General features: G+C 40.7%; 1 protein-coding gene and 1 non-coding gene across 3 annotated transcripts; one reads left to right on the top strand and one right to left on the bottom strand.

Annotated features, from left to right (window-relative positions):
* Positions 1–14,403: 14,403 nt before the first annotated feature.
* trnas-gcu (transfer RNA serine (anticodon GCU)) lies at positions 14,404–14,485 on the top strand. The gene has a single exon. It is a non-coding gene; the product is annotated as a tRNA-Ser (tRNA).
* Positions 14,486–15,143: 658 nt separating this feature from the next.
* On the bottom strand, positions 15,144–21,771 carry gjb9a (gap junction protein beta 9a). Of its 2 annotated transcripts, XM_029460585.1 has the most exons (4): positions 21,546–21,771; positions 17,899–18,110; positions 16,478–16,779; positions 15,144–16,347 (listed from the first exon to the last, which is right to left on the bottom strand). In XM_029460585.1, the coding sequence occupies exons 2-4, from the start codon at positions 18,067–18,069 to the stop codon at positions 16,005–16,007; spliced, it is 816 nt and encodes a 271-aa protein (XP_029316445.1). In that variant the 5' UTR covers positions 18,070–18,110; positions 21,546–21,771; the 3' UTR covers positions 15,144–16,004. The 2 variants fall into 2 exon arrangements, with proteins under 2 accessions (XP_029316445.1, XP_029316444.1); XM_029460584.1 differs by lacking the exon at positions 21,546–21,771 and having other exon boundaries at positions 17,899–18,476.
* Between the last annotated feature and the right edge of the window lie 836 nt (positions 21,772–22,607).

The raw sequence follows: 22,607 nt of genomic DNA, 5'->3' as shown, positions 1-22,607 counted from the left end.
AATAATATACATGAATACAATCAAACGAAAGAAAAGAACCCTGAACAAAGCTTAAAGCTGCAGTAATCAATATTGTATATATTAACAATGGATACAATGACTTTGTGTAATGTGAAAGGGTTTTCTAGTACTCAGAAAACCACAGAAAATGACCACAAACTCTACAATCCGCCCCAGCAATACTGAAGTTTTATTGTCTTTTAATTAATTGGTTTGTTTTACACAGTTGGTGACCAGCTGGTGAACATAGTGGAGCATTTAGCAGCTAAAGAGCCAGAGATTTTTCTCAGGAGTTGGTGGAGACCAAAACAGAGCTAAAAGGAGAGAGAAAATTGGAAGTTCATTCATCAGGTAGCCAGAAACACAACTCCAAATGAATGCTAATGTTGCTCTGTGTGTGTTGAATTTGTACATAGGCCATGCCTGTCAACTCTCCCGTTTTTCCCGGGATTATCCCGTATTTTTACTTCTATCCCGTTTTCCTCCCGTTTAAATATTTTCCCGTAATTATCCCGTATTTTTAACCTTTCAAAAAAAAAGAAGGCCTAATTAAAGAAAGTGTAAAGTGTCCTCCGGTAGAGCAGGTGGCAGTATTATGTTTAACTTTAGCTGAAAAATGTTATACGCCAGTAAACACACAGAAGAAGACGAAAGCATATGGATGAGAGTCAAGGTGACCGGGAGATAGATGGAGACGCAGTTGTACCTGCCAAACAAGTTAAAACTTTATGCAAGTACCTGAACAAATGAGAGGAGACCTTCCCTTATTTATTAAAAAGCAGAGTTGGGCAAACTCGTGCTTTTTGTAAAGCGTGCCATTCAGATGTTAGCATCGCACACGGCGGAATAAGCGATGTTCGCCAGCATGAACAATCGTCCAAGAACAAGCACGCCAAGAGGCACAAAAATATTCACTGTCAATGACTTCATGTGTGACAAGAACTGTGTCGGAGGCAAACCATGTGACCAAAGCTGAGGGAAAGATGTCAATGCTTTATGCCAAAAATAATGTAGCCTTCAGCTTCTGCGATGATTTCAGTCGCAGTGTTGCGGACATGTTTCCCGACTCTGTCATCGCAAGGAAGTCCTCGTCGGGGGAAACAACAGCCACACAACTCATCAATGATCAAATAAATTGATGATATTAACTAATAAATAAAATAAATAAAATACATAAATCTTATAAACATGTCTGTACAAGTAATACATACTTTAAATAAACATGTATTTCCTGAATATATACCCGTCCCTTATGTGTTTACATTTACATTACATGGGTAGGGGCTGGGTGGCTGAGAGCTGTTAAAATGTGGGCGAAAAATACATTGAAAAAAATGTCCCTTATTTTGAAATTCCAATGTTGACAGGTATGACATAGGCAACTGTTGGCAAACATGTTAGCAATAACAACTTTACAAGGTATATGTCAATGTCGTGTTTAGAGCTTGTCCGGCTGCCCCCGAATGGCAAAATAAAATAAAAAAGCAGCTTTAATCTTTGCTCTCAATAGCAACATATGGGAATTATTTAAGGACCACATCGTTCCTACTGGTAGTAATAACATTGTACTTAACAAATAAATTGATAAGATCTTGTAAGATCGCTAAAAAGAAGTCAGGTCTATAAACACAAAGCCTGTAGTAGTTTTTCTGTTCAATTATAGCAACATTTCAGATGTGTGGACTTTCAATTTTTCCTTCAAATAAAGGAGAGCTAAATGGTTTCCTTGTTTAGAACCTGTATGAATGCTCATGTTTCTTTCCCTGTTGTAGTGATGAAATATTGTTCCCAGGTCTCAGCAATTGCTAAGGTTAGTAAAATGTTATCAATGTCATCATTACTGATGGCAAAAAAGTGTAAAACCAAAGTTGTTATCCTATCTATCCTAGATAAATGAAGAATCCAAAACCTGCTTTTTATTTGGAAAGTTAAACTCCAGTTTAAGGATTAACTTCTTTTAAAAGGTCATGCGTTTTCACTGATATCAAAAAATAATCTGTTTAACGCAAGTTAATTGCCCAGCCATGTTACAAAACTTCTATAACTACAACCTTTCCATCATGTATTTTATTTTTCTAAGATTACAGTACTTTTCTAAGACACACACACACACACACACACACACACACACACACACACACACACACACACACACACACACACACCAGTACATGCAGCCTGCGGTGCCATCTGTGTATTAAATAGTACATGGTGTATGAGTAGTTGTATTGAGTCAGTTATGTAGGTCTGTCCATCTATTTAAGGCTGATTAATTAGAACACTTTGAATAAGGCCAGAGAGAGAGAGAGAGAGAGAGAGAGAGAGAGAGAGAGAGAGAGAGAGAGAGAGAGAGAGAGAGAGAGAGAGAGAGAGAGAGAGAGAGACACACCACCATTATGAATAGTTAATCTATGTGCCAGTTCTACAGCCACCACAGGGATTGTGGTGATTTATTGGGCCAGATGACACAGTCTGTTTGTCTGTAAAAAATATGCATCCAGATTTACTGTAATTTCTTGAACTAATTTGAACAAATGTTGCAGGATCAGTGCACTCTGTGAAAGATGTGAGACTAAATCTTTAGACCTTTTCTGGTTAAATATAAATGCACAGGGTACTTTATTTGTGTCATTTGTCACTCTCGTCACATGGACATAATATGTCTGCAGGGAAGAAGCCGTAAGTGCATGTCATTATTTTTCTCGTCTTATATGACATAAAGTAGACAAGAATAAGTATGTTATACCATTAGTATATGTGTATACTCTAACATCTCAATGACACCAGAGACAGATGTAAAGTGTAAAATAACATACTTTACTTGCAAAAAAGGTAGCACAAACTCAAAACGCTCACAAGGAGGATATACCAAAAAATTTTAAAATACTGCTAAAACACTGGTTCAATACACTGGGACATGACAAGACGAACTGGCACAAGACAAGGGAAGACAGGACTATTTATACAGGGGTTGAGCGGGTACAGGTGGAAACAATCAGGGGCGGGGCAGACACTGACGATGGCGAGTGTGCTCTCAAGCATGGGTTTGACCTTGCGAACGTGGAATATGGGGTGAACTTTCACAGACCTGGGGAGACATAGGCGCACAGACACAGAATTAATAATCTTAGATATGGGAAACGGACCCACAAACCTTTGAGCCAATTTCTTGGAGGCGACGTGAAGAGGTAAGTCCTTTGTGGAGAGCCAGACCTTATGGCCTGGTCTGTAGATGCGAGCAGCCCTGCGATGCACATCAGCCATCAGCTGCGGCCTTCATCCGGGCTGAGCTTCTGAGCAGGGCCCGCCGAGCACCGTCCCATATCCGGCGACAGTGTCTGACTATGGCATGGGCCGATGGCACCGTGACCTCTCCCTCATTGGCCAGAAACAGTGGGGGCTGGTAGCCATTAGTACAATGAAAGGAAGAGAGGCCCGTGGCAGCTGTGGGAAGTGTATTGTGCGCAAACTCAACTCAGGTGAGGTGGTCGCTCCAGGTGGCCTGGTTCTGATAGACGAGACAGTGTAGGGTGGTCTCCAGCTCTTGGTTAAGCCGCTCTGACTGGCTGTTGGATTGAGGATGGTAGCCGGAAGACATGCTGATGGTGGCGCCAAAGAGTCGGCAAAACTCTTTCCAAAAAGTGGAGACGAACTGTGGACCCTTGTCGGACACAATATCACAAGGAAAACCATGAATTCTGAATACCTGGTTCATCATGACCTCTGCTGTTTAGTTGGCCAAGGGAAGCTTGGTGAGGGGAATGATGTGAGCCATCTTGGAGAACCGGTCCACTACCGTCAGAATCGTAGTATTTCCTTTTGAAGGTGGAAGTCCAGTCACAAAGTCCATAGAAATGTGAGACCAGGGGCGTTGGGGAACGGGCAGCGGCTGTGGCAGGCCCACCTGGGCCCGGGACAAGGTCTTGCTCCGGGCGCACATCGGACAGGCTGCTACGTACTCCGCCACCTCCTTCTCCATGGCAGGCCACCAGAAGCGCTCTCTGATCACAAACATGGTCCGCCTAACACCTGGATGGCACTTGAGCATAGATGTGTGAGCCCAGTGGATTACCTTGGAGCAGAGAGACAAGGGGACAAACAACCTGTTGCTTGGGCACTCACTAGGCGCCAGGCTCACAACATTAGCCTGCTTCACGTCTGATTCTATTTGCCAAGGAACTGCTCCGACCACACGGTTCAGTGGAAGGATTGTTTCGGGTTCTTTGGCAAGTGGTTCTGGGTCATAAAGACGAGACAGAGCATCTGGCTTGCGGTTCTGGGAACCTGGGCGAAAAGAAAGTGTGAAGTGGAACCTACTAAAAAACAAAGTCCACCTGGCCTGGCAAGAGTTGAGGCGTTTAGCCTTTCTGATGTATTCTAGGTTTTTTATGGTCTGTCCAGACTAAGAAAGGCTGCTCTGCCCCCTCTAACCAATGCCTCCATTCATAGAGTGCAGCTTTCACAGCTAACAGTTCTTTATTGCCCACATTACAATTATTGTCCGCTGGTTACACGACAGGTAGGCACACAGGTGCATATTGTTGTCTCTGGAAGGCAGTGTCAGCCTGGGGGGTCCATTTGAAGAGAACCTTTGAAGAGGTAAAAACATGCAAAGGGTCAGCAACAGAACTGACATTTCTAATGAATCTCCTATAGCAGGGTTTCTCAACGGGGGCGTTCAGAGAACGTTGGGGGTGCTTGAAAAAAACAAAAACAGCGCTGCCCCCCTCAGCCACCACTGCTCGAAAGCATGTTTCCCAGGATACACTATGAATAAAACTAATCGGAATTAATCATAAATAACTAACGCTTTGGTCGGGACTTGGACCAGCAGCAGACGAGCTGCACTCTGGCTCCTCGTAGTAGTAGAACTAACATCTGCATCACTGGTGCTGGATTCAGGCTGTGTATTTAAAAAACGTGGATATTTTTGCAGCTCCTCAGACTTGTTACTTTGTTGACTTCTCATTTTCCGTTGGAACACTTAAGAGGTATTATAATTGACGATTCTCTTTCTTTTAAGCTTCACATTTTAGAACTTTAAAAATAATTAAGAATAAAATTAGGTTTTTACTTTAGAGACAAGTCCTGTTTTTCTTTCAAGACCAGAAAGAGATTAGTCTCTGCAACGTTTCTGTCTGTGCTAGACTATGGAGATGTCGTTAATATGAAAGCATCGTCTCAGTGCCTTAGCTCTCTGGATACCGTCTACCACGGTGCACTGAGATTTATAACAAACATAAAAACCCTTGTGTTGGATGGTCTTCCCTGACCACCCGTAGACTGAAACACTGGCACATCCTTATTTATAAGGCTATTCTTGGTGCTCTTCCTCCTTACTTAAGGATCTAAATTAATCGAAAATGTAGTGGATGTTATCGGCTTCACTCCAAAGACTCCAAGTCCATACTTAACTGGGGAAAAGGGTGTTTAGTTACTCTTAGTGGTGGGCGGATCGATCTAAAATATTGATGTATACCAACGTTGGTATCGGTATTGATCAATACATGCGTGATGAGATCGATACTTAAGTTTCAGTTTCTCTTCTCTACGTTCAGTACACAACTCCCGTTATATCATTGTGGTTGTGCATGTGCAAACACCACTCCTCTCAGTTACTTCGCTCATGGTCAGTGTTGCCAATTTGGCGACATTCTAGCTAAATCTGGCGACTTTTCAAATTCTCTTGGCGACTTTTTTTGTCAAAAGCTACTAGTGACAAATCTAGCAACTTTTTATTTTGAGAAGTGAAAAAACAAAAAAAAACAAGAATCAACAGAAGAAAAATAATTTGTAGTTCTAAACATATTTTGGGTGTTTTTTACACACTTTTTGTCTCTCCCGCAACGTTATTCCTCTCTCCTACAACGTCCGTTACAATTACATGCAAATGATTATGCAAATTAGGCGAAGACGTCATTTAGTGACTTTTAGGACAGCCAATAGCTACTTTCCTTACTGAGGAGTTGACAAGTGCAGTCACGTCACTCAGCGGCATACTGCTGGCTATATTATGGCAGAGAAGAAGAGGAGCGCCGCTTGGTGATATTTTTTTCGGCTGCAGACCAAAATACTGCAAGCTGCGATGTCTTCAGAAAACAAATAACGTACTGTTGCATCACCACAAATGTATACAAACATCTAAAAACACACCCAAAAGAGCAATCCGAGCTGCAAAGTAAACGGAGGGAGGAAGAGGTGAATCCCCAAACCACAACCAGACCCCCATCACCGAGACAGAAGTCACTGGCAGAGGCTTTTCAAAAACAGTATCGTATCGGTATCTGCAATACTGGCCCTGTATTTACTTGTTATTGGATCGATACCAAGTTTTGCAGTATCGCCCATCCCTACGCTGCTCCTGTTGCTTGGAACCAGCTGCAAAATGAACTGAATCTCAGAAAGCTGTTCTCTCTAAACAGACTTAAAGCGACTCTGAACGACATTGAAGCAGGCCACTGTGTGTAAATGCTTTGATTAATGTTGTGATTGTGATTGTGATTGTGATTGTGATTGTGTTGTGATTGTGACTGTTTTGATTTGTCTGTAACTGTGCTGCTGCCTATCTTTACCAGGACTCTCTTGAAAAAGAGATTTTTAATCTCAATGAGACCTATCCTGGTAAAATAAAGGTTAATAAATAAATAAAGAGTTCAAATTGTTTCGCAATGCTGATAGGCGGCTGTGTTTAACACCAATTAAAGTTTTAATCTCAAACTTCTTACCGTTGCATTTGTTTAACACTCCTGAATAACATTTATATTTACATGGCTTTGTTTGCTCCCTGGGTACATGGCGTTTTAGGGAAATTGAAGGTAAAAACAACAACAAAAAATAATAAATAATAAATAATAATAACAGTATGTTAGGTTCTACCTAAAAGACAGGTCAGCTACACAGTAGGGTGCCTCAATGATTGGGTGCTGGGTCCAGTTCTCTTTTCCATACTCCCTCTCGGTCACCTACGTGGACATATCAGTTTTAATTTTTAGGCAGACAATACTCAGATCTATCTAGGTTGTGACACTACAAACAACTAGGCTATTTAAACAGAAAATTATTATAGGTCAAGAAGATCATCCAAATATCAAACAGTCTTGGGTCTCTGTCACAGTCCTTAACTCAGCATTGCAGCAATCTTGGTGTATTTTTTGTTGAATCAATGTTTTCATCTGGTTTTCATCATCTCAGAAACAATTCAAAGCTCTCTCTCATTTCTTTCTCCCAAAAATCTGGACTCCGTTATTCATGCCTTCCTAAATAGTCAATTATATTACTATAAATCCTTGATCTAGGATTTTAATTCATGACCACATCACACCAATCCTCACTTCCTTACACTGACTACCTGATTTTAATTTTTTTCTTAAGATTCCCTTCCCGCATCCAGGGTCCAGATACATACATAAAAGTGATAGGACCTTTGCAGTCAGGGCTCCTACACTCTAGAAAGTCCTGCCTGAGGAGATCATGGCTGAAAGCGCTTTTAAATCCCTTTTAAAAACCTGAAACCTGAAACCTGAAAGTAAGAATAGCTGTGTTTTCGTTAGCTTAGAATGAGTCTTTTATGTCTACATAGGGAGTTGAGTCCGCCATGTTTCTACCGTAGCCCAGAATGGACAAACCAAACTCTGGCTCTAGAGAGGGCCTTACGTGTTGGAGCCACCTGAAGGACTGTAGGTTATCCCAGACACTTGGAAAGGGAGGGGTGAGCGGAGGGCTTTCAGTTTGTTACAATCTGCAGGGGTGTGGAGGTGTGAAAATGGGCAAGGTTTAAATCCCCATTTGTATGATTAATTTCATCAAGAATACAAAGAGACGCAGCTACACAGAGTTCTAAGATAGAGATCAGCGAAGTAGTGGAATGCAACCAGTTAGAGGCTATGACAGCCTTCAAGTGTGACCACACTAACCCATTGCAGATATACCTTTTAGTATACAATAGTTTTCTTATAACAATGTATCAAATGACAATGTAAAGAAAAAACATGAAAGGGGTAACTCGTATGGGATGAACCTACAGAGAATTATCACCTGAATCTGCAGCTCCCCTCAGCTTTTCATTGTTTGGTTGTCCGGCCAACATCATTATTGTTTTGGTCCCTCTCACAGCTCTCATGTTGTCGTTTTGGCTGTAGCAGGCAGCTGTTTACACTGAAGAAACACTAAAACCCAAAGTAGACTACCTGCCCAGCACCTAACAGAGGACAGTCACACTAGCTGGTAAACATAGTGTAACATTTAGCAGCTAAAGATCCAGATATTTCCCTCAGAAGTTGGAATAGACCAAAAACAGAGCTAAACTAGAAACCATCTTGCGTTTGGATCACACCACCTTCTCTGACTGTTGTTTGTGCCTATGCACCAAACAGCAGTTTGGAGTATTCAGCCTACTTGGAGACCCTGAATGGAGTCCTGTATGGAGCTCCAGTAGGGGACTCCATAGTTCTGCTGGGAGACTTCAATGCGCACATTGGAAACAATGGAGACACCTGGAGAGGCGTGATTGGGAGGAACGGCCTCCCTGGTCTAAACCTGAACGGTCGTTTGTTTTGGACTTCTGTGCTAGTCATGGAATCGCCATAATGAACACCATGTTCGAACATAAGGATTCTCATATGTGTACGTGGTACCAGAACACCGTAGGCCAAAGGTCAATGATCGCTTTTGTGATCGTATCATCTGATCTGTGGCCGCATGTTTTAGACACTCGGGTGAAGAGAGGGGCGGAGCTTTCAACTGATTGAATTGGATCAAGGGGTGGGGGAGAACTCTGGACAGACATGGTAAGACCAAACGGGTAGTGCGGGTGAACTGGCAACATCTGGAAGAAGCCCCTGTCCAGGAGATCTTCCATTTCAACCTCCGGCGGAGCTTTTCAGGCATCCCTGTGGAGGTTGGGGGCATTGAACCTGAGTGGATGATGTTCAAACCTCCATTGCTGAAGGTGCGGTGAGGAGCTGTGGTCTCAAGGTCTTAAGTGTCTCAAGGGGCGTTAACCTTCGAACACCTTGGTGGACCCCAGTGGTCAGGGAAGCCGTCCGACTGAAGAAGGAGTCCTTCCGGGATATGTTATCCGGGAGGACTCCGGAAACAGTTGCAGGGTACCCACGGGCTCGAATGGCTGCACTTTATCACCAATTCTGTTTGTGATATTCATGGACAGGATATCAAGCCTTAATCGTGGAGGAGAGGGGTTGCAGTTCAGTGGCCTGAGGATCTCATCGCTGCTCTTTGCAGATGATGTGGTCCTGATGGCACCATCGATCTGTGACCTTCAGCAGTCACTGGATCGGTTCGCAGGCGAGTATGAAGCGGTTGGGATGAGGATTAGCACCTCGAACTCTGAGGCCATGGCTCTCAGCAGGAAACCGGTGGATTGCCTACTCTGGGTAGGGAATGAGTCCTTACCCCAAGTGAAGGAGTTCAAGTATCTCAGGGTCTTGTTCACAAGTGAGGGGGCAATGGAGTGAGAGATTGTGAAGAAAAATAATTCTCTCAGACGGGTGGCTGGTGTCTCCCTTAGAGATAGGGTGAGAAACTCAGCCATCCGTGAGAGACTCGGAGTAGAGCCGCTGCTCCTTTGCATTGAAAGGAGCCAGTTGAGGTGGTTCGGGCATCTAGTAAGGATGCCACCTGGGCGCCTCCCTCGGGAGGTGTTCCAGGTACGTTCAGCTGGGAGGTGTTAATTTCAGCTGCTTACAGTCCGAACCACCTTGACTAGTAAGGAAGGGCAACCTGTATTTAGCCTAAACGGTGAAACCCATGACAAAAAAACTATGTAAAGCACTCACTGAACAACCTTCTGCAGCTGATAAGTTCATAGCCACAGTAGATATTAAGCCCTTGGTGAAACTGCTTATAATAATAATAATAATAATAATAATAATAATAATAATAATAATAATAATAATAATAATAACAATAATAATAATAATAATAATAATAATAATAATAATAATAATAATAATAATAATAATGATGATAATAATAATAATAATAATGCATTTAGTTTATATAGCGCTTTTTACAATAGTAGGGGAGGTGGAGTGGAGGGGTTGGGACGAGAGAAGAAAAGAGAAAGAGAAAAAGAAAGAATAATACGATTAACAGGGGGCTAGTAATTGACAGTTGAGAAGAGGTGCGTCTTGAGGCGGGACTGAAATATAGTGAGGGACTGAGAGTCATGGATGTCTTGCGGGAGGGAATTCCAGAGCCTGTGTGCTACCCTGGAGAAGGCTCTATCTCCAAAGCTGTGCAGGTTGCATTTTGGGGTGGAGAGGAGACCAGCTGAGGTGGATCTGAGGGATCGAGGGGTTTCGTAGGGGGAGATGAGGTCAGTGAGATAGGAGGGGGCTAGGTGGTGGAGGGTTTTGTAAGTGAGGACCAGGAGTTTGTAGTTGATTCGGAGGGAGACAGGTAGCCAGTGGAGTTCTTTGAGGACTGGGGTGATGTAGTGTCAAGATTTGGTGTGTGTGTGGAGTTGGGCGGCAGAGTTCTGGACCAGTTGGAGTCTGTTGATGGAGCTTGCGGTGATGCCATATAGTAGGGAGTTACAGTAGTCAAGGCGGGAGGAAATTAAGGTGTGAATCAGTCTTTCAGCTGCTGGGCGGGTGAGAAAAGGTCTGATTTTTGCGATATTGCGGAGGTGGTAAAAGGAAGTTTTGACAATATGACGGATATGGGGCTCAAGGGAGAGGGTGGGGTCGAAGATCATGCCAAGGTTGCGTGCCTGAGGGGAGTGAGAAACAGTGGTGCCGTCAATGGTGAGTGTCAGGTTGGAGGTTTTGCTAGGATTTGGAGCCGATAAGGAGGAGTTCGGTTTTGTTGCTGTTAAGTTTGAGGAAGTTGTGTTGCATCCAGTTTTTTATGGCTGTGAGACATGATTCGATGTGGGAGAGGGTTGGGTTATGGGAGGATTTGGTACTGAGGTAGATCTGTGTGTCGTTGGCATAGCAGTGGAAGTCCAGGTTGAAGTGGCGGAGTATATGACCGATGGGGAGGATGTAGATTGTGAAGAGGAGGGGGCCTTGGGTGACTGGCGCTGTGGTAGAGGAGTGGTTATGATGGGAAATGAAGTGGGATTTGTTGGACAGGTAGGTCTATTGTCTATTGTTGGTAAAAGAAACCAACAAATTACCTATTAGGGCAGTGTTGCTTTTCTGGAGAGGACAGTCTCACTGCATAGGCTGGTGAGAGGATAAAAAAAAAAAAAGAACAGAATTTGGCTGTAGGTCCTTTTTTATGTTCACATACAGTTCTATTCATGGTGCTTTATCAAAATATTAAATGGAAACAGATGAGAATAAAAGCTGTGCCAAATGAAAATGCCACAGCAACACCATAGTGTCATAAAAACACCGTTCTTTATCTTCCCACTGACAAGATGTTATTCCTTTGTGTATCTGCAGTGACCATTAACATAACGTCCATATTTAAACTCACCTACTGCAGAGAAGCAAATCATTGATTGTAGCTGTTTGCAACTGTGGCCTTATGTCTTAATTCTTTCAGTGATTATCATACATGCAGCATTAATGTTAACAGAACATGCAACTACTCTGCCCATCTCTCTCTGTTAGGCGTCTATCCTTCATATTGTTGTGTATTTGACTTTGTGGGTGTGCGATTGTGGGTGGCTGCTGTCTGTGTGTGTGTGTGTGTGTGTCTGTCTGTCTAAGTGTGTGTGTGTGTGTGTGTGTGTGTGTGTGTGTGTGTGTGTGTGTGTGTGTGTGTGTGTGTGTGTGTGTGTGTGTGTGTGTGTGCGCGTGTGCGTGTGTGTGTGTATATAATATTCTGGAGAGATTCAGCAGCTCCTTTCGTCCTTCTTTCTTCACACATGCAGTGCATACAAACAGCTAGCACCCACACAGAACAACACACACACACACACACACACACACACACACACACACACACACACACACACACGCACACACACAGAAAGACAAGCATTCAAGAATACAAAGTAGAAAGAATGAGGTTTCAAAGTTGTATCTCAGGCTGCACGGTAAGGAGCCATACATACTGTAAATTGTAATAATAATCTGGGTTTCTTTTCACTGCCAACAGCAACACTCCAAAAAAAAAAAAAAAATAATAATAATAATAATAATAATAATAATAATAATAATAATAATAATAATAATAATAATAATAATCAACATCATCATCAGTATTTACAGGCACCTACTTGTCCCAACTAAAAATGTCCTGAAATATGCAATGCTGAGATAGAATAAAGAAATGTGCAAATAGAGTAGGATGTCAAGATGTTTCTTAAACACATAGCAGGAATATATTGGCTGCCAGGAAGGAAGGAAGGAAGGAAGGAAGGAAGGAAGGAAGGAAGGAAGGAAAAAAAAAGAATAACTTGCCATTAAATCTTTCGTCATGGAAGTCCAGAGATGCTAGATGCTAGCTGGATTGATGCTAGCTGGCTGATCATGGTGATCAAACATTAACACCGAGCAAAAGGAATCGCTAATATGTGATCTCAAATTGATAATTGAAGTGCACAAATTAACTTCATTACTTCTAACAATATTATTAACATTTTAACACATTTTTACTCAAAGAGTAAATGGAGTACCGAGCATTTTTTTATGTCTAATGTTACAAGTTTGTTCAGTTAAGGTTTTCCAACAAAAGCCACTAAGAAAAGCTTTATTTTCACAGCTTGAGAGCAAACGCTCGAACCTTTCTGTTTTTGGTCATGAATTAGTGGTAAAATAGCTTGAGACTGTAATAAGAGAGCTCTGCAGCATGCATGAAGTTGATAAGCTACTTGTGGGGGATTGCAAGAGGTGAAATTGTCACAAAATAAACAGGCTCATTGGTGAATGTAAGTAAATAAATGTAAATAAAATCCAGGACCATTAGCACATTAACACCCTTTACATTTCATTCATCAATTACCGCGTCACAAAAGCTCCAACAAAACCCGAAAAAAAGGAGGATTTTAATGTTTGCCAGTTTGTCTGAGCTGGAGCAGACCGGCTACATTTGCCATGAAAATTACTGACAATCTTTTTTCTCTGTCAAAGCTACTAAAGAGAGAGTGAAAAGAAACAGATACAGGCAGGCATAATGGGATACAAGCGCTAGGATGAAGAGGAAGAAAAGATCAGGAGGTGCCGATTATATAAGACCATAACAAATATCATGGTAAAGACCTGAGATGGAACGGGAGCTATTTTAAACCTGGAGCACAGAGAAAGAAGCAGTGTGGGCTGATATGTTGGCCATTACAGGAAACTGTGTGTGTGTGTGTGTGTGTGTGTGTGTGTGTGTGTGTGTGTGTGTGTTCCCCACCCTGCAGAAACCTGGCAGATTGCGGACTGAGACTTTGAAGACATATTACATAATGCTGACTGAGGCTTTTATCACAGTGAGGCACCTCCAAATTTGGCTCCTGTTCAAATCATTCCAAAAAATCTTGACTGTTGTTTCAGGATTTTGTAGAAAATGGACAGTGCTGAACAAATCCAGACTGGATTGCCCAGGGTTATAGTGACATGTACAATATGATAAGGAATAACACATGTCTTGCTCACTGACCAGGTAGTGGGGTCTCACGTCTTTTTCACATAGATATGTTCTACACTGTATTTCTGGACTTTTTGTAATGCTTTTGTTTGCATTGTCACATTTGGAATATCTCACTTTGTTGGTGGATTTATGGAACAGAAAACGCAAATCATAAGCAATCAAATCTCGGAAGTGAATCTAAGACCGTGTGTCATCAACATATTCTAGGTCATTTCTTTGATTGCATGTTTGAAGTGCTTTTTCCATTTGTTTATTTTATTAAAGTAATATAATTATTTGTCTGTGTTTCCAAAAAGTACTAATTCTTCCACTTGACTGAAATCTGAAATGTTGAATAACAAGTGATTCCAATACAGCAGTGAAAAAAACCTTTTAAAAAAAGGTATATATATTTCTAATTTATGATCATAAACAATTATTATAACAACAACTCATAACATTCATTGTGTGCTTTAACCTTTGTGGCAAATGATCAAATAAATCCCTCCTGCTCAGTGTTCAGTTTTCACACACAGTTCTGTTTACGTATGTAAATCAGCAAGCAGTGCCAGGTGATAAGACCAATATTAAACATTTATATAATAATCTCCCAAGACTATGCCTTCAAAATAAGAATGACAAAGGTTTGTCTGCAGGGTATTAGTAGCCTATATTACCCAGGTGTTGTTAGTTAGAACCAGTGGCTGAACGGTAGGAGGCTGATAATTATGAAATGTGAAGCAGCTGAGATCGACATATTCTGACGTTCGTTTTTCTTATAGGTATAGCATTCCAACAAAATATGAACTCTGATAACAATAAAGTCCAATAAACTGTCTTTGCTTACTTTTTTTGTGTGACGTAGTACACGTGGACGAGGTGGCCGAGTGGTTAAGGCGATGGACTGCTAATCCATTGTGCTCTGCACGCGTGGGTTCGAATCCCATCCTCGTCGGACATTTTCACAGCGGGACATGGTAGACAAGTCACGAGAGAAATATGTCGAAAGATTTTATCAACTGGGAGGGATTTCTACGTCTTTTAAAGACATATTTTCTAGAAGTACTTGGAGTCAGCAACGTAGGTTTTATGCCTAATATGGTTGAAGTACATCCACTGTCCACATCATCTGCTGTTTAAATGCACGGCACCAGCACGTGATTTTATATACACGCTCCACGGGTATTTGTGGTTGTTCTTACCTTGATAATTGATCACTAAACAGTCAGTGTGGCTGCGTTTTTTACCCTTTGGACAAAAGCACCAAAATGTCTATAGATAGATAGATCGATCGACAGATATAAATGTGGTTTATAACTTGGAGAATGCTCTCCAATGCTACCATCTAGTGGTAACAGGGTTGAAATTAAACATAATGAAATGAAAAAAAAAAAAATTCTGTCCAAATTTTCATTGATGATGTCTTTAACCAACAAAAGAAATGCATTCATTTGCACAATATTCTATGTATTATAAATGTTATTTTGATTAAGCCTTCCCTTTCTCTATTAAGTTTGTCACTGATATTAGGAGCAGCATCAAATCCTTTAAATCTGTGAGGAAAACATAATATAATAGACCTTTTTGCAAAGAAAGAAAGCCTGACACTGAGCTTGATCAGCATTTTTATTTTACAAGCACTTAAATATAGCACAATGTGTGTCAATAAAAACAAGTTAAAAGAAATTGAAACACATTATGACATTCCAGTTGACTCATCAGTAGATGTCTTCTCTGTGTCTGGGGATTTGACCAAAGATGAAAGTACATATGACTTTGTCGTGTGACATCCCCCTGTCAGCTCAGCTAGTGTCCAGTCTGTACAATAAGATGGTTAGAAATATCCTCTTACCAATATCCAAATCTAGATAGAGACCATCTTCCATGGTGCAAAGAGATACACCTTGATGGATAACTCAACGCTTGATGTGGGGCATCAGCTCATCAATTTCCCAGCGGCATTTTGGCCCCTTTAGTAGAAGAAATATGAACGCACAAGAGGCAATCTTCTCATTCACACAATTAATAGAGTTATTAACAGTGTTAAAGATAACGAGTGCTGTAATTCTGTAATTTACCATAGTGTTACATACAATTAAATTGACATATTGATGTATTGATGTTGATTCATGATAAAGAATCAATCAACAAACACAACATCTGATTCCGTGTGTGCTATAAAATCCAGCTCCTGGATGATTGTCCTTGTATATTCCACCATAAATTGATGAGATCTATAGTACAAAGAAATAAATGTGATATCCAAACATAGTAATACCAGTCGTCCTCTTCTTTAACAGTGTCCTGCAGCATACAAGCGGTCAGTGTTGGAGATCCTTCCAACGGAGAGTCATGAATATTTCATCTACAGCTGTGTCACAGGATCAGCCCTTGAATCAGTCTTTTGGTTTGTTAACTTTATTAGGTAACTTTTGGTCCTGTTGTGTGGTCACCCGTTAGAAGACAGACCCGTCCTACAGGGTCGTACTTATACCACCTTCTCTGATCTTCTCCCTTCTGTTTAAACTCATTTGGCTGTCTGACAGCGTTGGATCAGTCCTACAATACTGGGACCTGGGTGGGGCCATGTTGGTGAGCTCGTGCTGCTCAGCGAATAGGAGCCTCACATTGTCTTGGCGGATCCTTACCAATTTGGCAATGCGCTTGCCGATGAGATAAACCATCTCGCAGATACACATGAAGATGCACAGCGTGCTGGAAACCACCATGAACAACATGAAGATCTTTTTCTCTGTTGGACGACTAATGAAGCAATCCACGGTGTTGGGGCATGGTTCCAGGGAACACTTGGATAACCTAAAAGAAAAGAATAGACAAGATTAAAGGCGGAACAGGAGAAAAACAAAAACAAACAGTAGATAGTCAGTTTGTTCTGTTCAATGTTCATGTTTTTCTGTAATGATGAAAGTAATGATATGAGCATTACTTGGGCAAGTCATATCCATGGTATATCCGATACAGAATGTAGAGAAATGCTATGTCGAATCCAGCTTTGAAGACCAAACTCAGCAGGTAGGTCCACCACAGCCCCCCTCTCTTCTTGCCAGGGTTGGCGTACAGGTGAGAGCCTTGGTGCAGCTCAACATATTTCTTGTCCTTTCCTTCGCGGTATTTAACATGAGCCATCACCATCAGTGACGGGCAGGTGACAAAAATCAGCTGCAGCGCCCACAGACGGATATGAGAGATGGGGAAGATGTGGTCATAGCAGATGTTGGTACAGCCAGGCTGGAAACAAAGTAATATATATATATTTTTTAAACGTATTGCAATTGCTTTTACTATAATTATTGTCTCATATGGATAAGATGAGGCTTAGGTTGCATTTGTGAACTCAAGAATTTGCAGAATAGGCAATCATTTTCTTTAATACCACTGCTAATGCAACTGTCAGGAAATAATGAATACAAAAAAAACACCACTAGTGTTGCTCAAATTAAATCTGGAGGATGTGATGGAAGGCTATAATACCTCTAAAAAAAAAAAACATTTAAACCTGCAGCCCTATTTAAGTGATCTGTAAAATAGACATAAATCTTAACAAAAAAACAGGGACATTCCAAAAGCAGAACTTTTCCCAGCAAGACTTACAGACAAATATAAAGTAGACATTTTTCAGTTGATTTCAATTGGGATTACAGACTAAAAGAATGCTACATTAATAAAAGGTTTGCTTTAATAAATAGTGCTGATTGTCCTTACCTTGTGTTGTATAAAACACATTAGCCCATGAACTTAATAAATTGGCAAGAGATGACTTACCAACCCTCTAGCAACGGGGGCAAGTTTACTAAAGTATCAAAGTCCCAAGTAATCACGTTTCTTTAATAAGGCTCCTTCTCCATCAATTTGGTGTTTCGCTTTCATAAAGTTGGGGGACTCACAAGAGAAAAACTTCACTAGTAATTGGATTAATTTGAAAAAAAATAGTTTCCAACTGGGAAGATTCACTTGAACGTGAAGTCGGAACAACTCGAACATTTTGATACAAAACTTGTCAAGTTGATGTCATATTACGCAGAAACAAGGCGGACAAAAGTAGGCTAAATGTTAGGTTGATGGTACAAAATGTTTTATAAATTCACGTATTTCGTATAATCTTTTTCGCTTACATGTCATTTGTAATATGGTATTAGGGTTGTATTGTAACCGTCCATGTAGAGTGACCTAGATTCTAGATAGAACACACCAAAGTCGGAAAAAAGACTTCCCAACTCAGGAAATGGGACCATACGGGTACCTGAATGCACCATTAATGAGGTGCGAGTGGGAAACGAATTTCCCCAATAAATTAAGTAACATTTAAAGGTACAGTGTAAGTACAGAAAAATAGTGTGTTGAGCTTACCTGTCGAGTATTACACACAAAGTCTTTGCTCTCATCGCCCCAAACCCTCTGTGCTGCCACCACAAACACCATTACACGGAACACAAGCACCATCGACAGCCAAATCCTCCCAAACGCAGTGGAGTATTTATTGACCCCACTCAACAGACTCTCAAGCCCTGACCAGTTCATCCTTGCTGCTGCACTGGCCTGGGTGATAGACACATGTGCACCTGTAACAGAAAGGGAGAAAGAAAACAGGGTCATGTTTCCAACAGAAATCAATTACAGTTGAATAACTTGTGTGATTAATTTAGATATTGCTTCTAATTGGCTTAGCTCTTTATTACATTAATAAGGTCAAACGTAGGCTTGCTATGTTTAGCCACATCTGGCCCAATCCAACAGATGCAAGCAGGTTACATGAAAATAAAGGAGCTGCACCCGAAACTGCTCTGTCTGACACAGAACCTGCATGGGCTTGTTGGAAATCTTTATTACAAACTAATCTCAGATCTGGCAGGAGAGGAAGCTGACGTTTAGAAACTGTTTTATCTGCCTGCAGGTGTGTTTTTCACAATACTGTTGAGTAATAGAGTGTAAATCCTGTGGACTTTGTGTTCATGCTTCATAAATTGTTATTCAGGATTAATAATGTTCTCAGCCCCACTAATGAAAGCCCATGCTTCAGTAGTCATAACAAGATGTGCACAGGCCAGAAAAGATAAAGTCATCTCAGGGTGAAAAATGAATGCCTTTGTCAACTGGCTGCAGTGTCTGGTGGATAAATCAATAAGCACCATCTGTTTGTTTCTTTTGTTTCATCTGTTTTACCGACAGAGATGTAGACAGGATAGTTTTGCTATCTTTAGAATGTAGCTTGACAAACCAGCATTTCTGAGTTCATGTAATCGACACATCAAGAAAGTCCAACACTTTTTGAACACACAGGACAGATAACAACCTCAATTTTAAAGAAACAGTTCAACATGTTATGGAAATACCCCTATTGTTAGAGCCAGCAAACCAAGTTACATTACAGGTCATTTAGCAGAGCGACGTACATACATAATAAATACAGGGAAAGTCTCCCTGGAGCAACTCAGGGTTAAGCACCTTGCTCAAGTACCTTACAATGGTGGCAGCCTGGTATTGAACTCACAACCTTCTAGTGTTTTGTTTAGAAGGCGTAACCACTAGACCACTAGGCCATCACCACCAAGTCTGCCTATGTTTATGTCCAGTCTCCACTGGTTGCCTGGCAACTGCTCTTGACCAAGAAGTAGTTATTTTTTCCCTGCACACAAACCCCAGTGAAACAGTGAAACAGTGACATTTGAAGTTTTTACTTTGGTTTAAGCTAGCTGTGTCCCGCCTTGCTAAAGTCTTTATGCTAAGATAAGCTGTACGGCAGCTAGCTTCAGTTGCATATTTACCCTGACATGAAAGTGGTATCAATATGCTCATCTAAATCTCAAATTCAAATTTATATAGCCCTTATAGGGCTATCCCCTATAGGGATTGTGCACTTAGAATTGTGGACCATGAATAAAGTTGTCTATTCCATAACTAAGTCCTAAGTAAGACTAAGTAAGTCCTAATAAGTCCTTTTAAGTCATCTATAACATTATTAGTTACACTTCTCACACTAACACATTTCAAAATGTCTGCAGAGGAAAAAGCCCTATTATTGGGAAACTGTTACAAAGCAAATCCGTAAAGCTCTGTTTTCTGTTTTTCTCTGTGTTACATAACATAAAATACTGTCTGAAGTTGTCAAGTCTTGGTGTAATGTAACGACACTAATATTGTTCAGTAGTAATTGCTACTCAAAATGGCCTTATAATGATATCACATAGCAAATACCTTTGTTTGTTTGCTGGCCCAACAGCATTTAGTGTATGATGTTTACACTTAATCGTTGTGCATTTGGACACAGGGGATGCACATGTTGTATTGAAGCATTAAATAAAAATACTACTCAACTTAAATTCCACCAAATGTGGCTGCATGTTTGTGTGCTGTGTTTTTTAAACCCCAAAAAGTTATTTAGTTCTCCATCTTGGACGCTGTTAATTGTGCACAGCTGCTGTTGTTATGTTGTATGTTAAGAGTAATCATTGCTGCTGTTGCTGAATGAACAATGTGTGCAAAGGTAATGAGACAGCCTAGTGCCATTAGTCCAGTATAAATATAACTTCCTGGCACGTGTGATCTCAGAGTTTATGTTACCTAGATACTAAGTTGTTTGTGTGTGTAGGTGTGTGTGTGTGTGTGTGTGTGTGTGTGTGTGTGTGTGTGTGTGTGTGTGTGTGTGTGTGCGTGTGCGTGTGATCCTTAAGAAATAAGTCTTTGTCCTTGCAAACAAAATCAAATGTTTACAGTCAGTTTTTAGTTTTACATTGAACTCTCATAGTTTCCAATGGTACATGAGGCTGGCGTACAGATTATTCTTATTTTTCTATTGTGCAATACAATAATTTTCATTTGGTGTAAAACACAATAACAGACATCTTTGCGGCTATGGCTCAAGAGGTAGAGTGGTTGACCAACAATCGGAGAATCGGTGGTCGATCCTATTTGCTGTATTTAAATGTTGAACCTGGACTTGAAGGAATAGTTTGGATTGTTTGAAGAGGGGTTGTTTAAGGTACTTATCCACAGTCAGTGTATTATCTCCAGTAGGTGGCGGTCGACACGCCTCCAGGAGACAGACAGGATTACCAGCACGCAAGATAAGGTATGTTCTGCTATGGACGGGGGTGTTTAGAAACAGGTAAAATATTTAGATTTCACTAAACAGGAGTGACTCAGGAGTGACTCAGCACTGACGGCTTTTCGGTGTTAACATTTTAAACTCTGGATTAACTCCATTACCATTTAGTTATGGAATAGAGGCTGAATAAAATAGGTGGTGATATTACTCTGACCTTTAATTAAACGTGACATCTGGTCCAGTTAGTACCACAGACTACCCTGCTCTGATTATAATGAGACAGTTTAAAAATACCAAACGTTGGTGAAAAATATTTGCATGGTCAACTGAAAATTAAACTGTAGATTTATGTTATATAGTAAACAGAGCCAACTGTTTTCATTTTAGGAAAGCATTAAAACTACCATAGAAAGCCCAATCCCATGGTACTTACTATAAAGTAGATCTAGTTGATATACATGTACTTTCAAGAGGGCTACATTCCACAACGCCTGTCTGTGGGCTGAATCTACAGTTTACATGAAAACCACATTTTCTTTATACTGATTGCGCAACATCTTGCCGTCATTCTCCTGTCTCCCACCACCTCCACAGTGTCCAGTGGGCTCCCCAGGACAGAGCTGGCCTTCTTCACCAGTTTGTTCAGTCTCTTCCTGTCAGCAGCCGAGATGCTGCTGCCCCAGCAGACCACTCCATAAAACATAGCTGATGCCACCACAGAGTCAAAGAAGGTCTTAAACACTAGTCCTTTGGACTTATCTTTAGATGGAATTAACCTAGTGTTTTTGTACATAATTGGCATAAATAACAACTCTTGTTTTAGGGTAAATAAGAAAAATAACATCTGTAACTCAGCCTGTATTCAATTTAAACACTGCTGGCTACAGTCTGTTTACTGTTCAGTCCTGCGTGTGATACAAAATTAATGAAAATCCAACAAAAAGAAACTTACCTAGTGCTGAAACCCGGCTCAAATACACAATATGTAGACACCAGCAGGAGAAGATTAATATACAACAGTAAAGTTAGAAATAGTTTAGTGAAAACTATAGTTTAAACTATGCTGCTGCTTTTCCTCTCTGTCTGTCTCTGCTCTCTCGCCCTTCCCTCAGAAATCCTGCTAAACCAGATTCAGCAGCTGCTACGTCATCACACACACAAACGCACACACACACAACACATATACACACTTTACAGGTTCTATCTTGTCAGTTGCATACAGGAAGACTCCACTCCCTGTTAGTAATGTAACCTAACACCTTATAAATAGGTAAAGAAACAGACATAGTATGCTTTGTTGAGGTGACAAAAGATCCATCCTGTGGACCAGAATGTGTGTGTGTGTGTAGGAAAAAGAGAGTAAGAAGGGAGAGAGAGAGAAAGAGAAAGATGCCACACCCAAGAAGCCTGGTGGGAGGAATGAAAATGTGTTTTTACAGTGAGCAATGTGTTCACATGGTAACACACTAACATAATTAAATCGGATTTAAAGGAATAAAGTTTGACAGAAAACAAATAAAAAAGAAATCCATTCTGTTTTTAGGTTTTGTGTGTTTATTTGTGAAATTCAGGTAAAACCCTCATACAACTTAAAACCCTTTTAAAAAACATTTATATACCGTATAAACCTTTAACATTTGTGTTGATCGACCGTGCCTTTCGCAAACAGTAGATGGCAGCAATAGCTTCAACATCAGTCTAACAGTTACTATTTGCCTGCTTGCAGCCTTATTATATCACATAGTATATTAAATAAATATTACAAGAAAGTTAGAAATTTCCATTTAGTCTGGATTTTGGGGGCAGAGAACATCAAAACCAATCAATGAAAGTTTTGACTACTTTCCTGAATAAACCTAATTGTTATGAACGTAACACAATAGGTTGAACTCAAAAGCAACAACTCAAGATCAAACTCAAGGTCTTTACTCAAGATCGTTTAAAGTACAACAAAAAATCACTCACTGAGGAAAAAACGTAGAAAAAAGGAATTTGCAAAAAAACATGAACAAAA

The sequence above is a fragment of the Cottoperca gobio genome, chromosome 22 (assembly GCF_900634415.1).
Source record: "Cottoperca gobio chromosome 22, fCotGob3.1, whole genome shotgun sequence".
Classification (NCBI taxonomy): domain Eukaryota; kingdom Metazoa; phylum Chordata; class Actinopteri; order Perciformes; family Bovichtidae; genus Cottoperca; species Cottoperca gobio.
The sequence above is the reverse complement of the archived record's forward strand: the minus strand, read 5'-3'. Positions and strand labels throughout refer to the sequence as shown.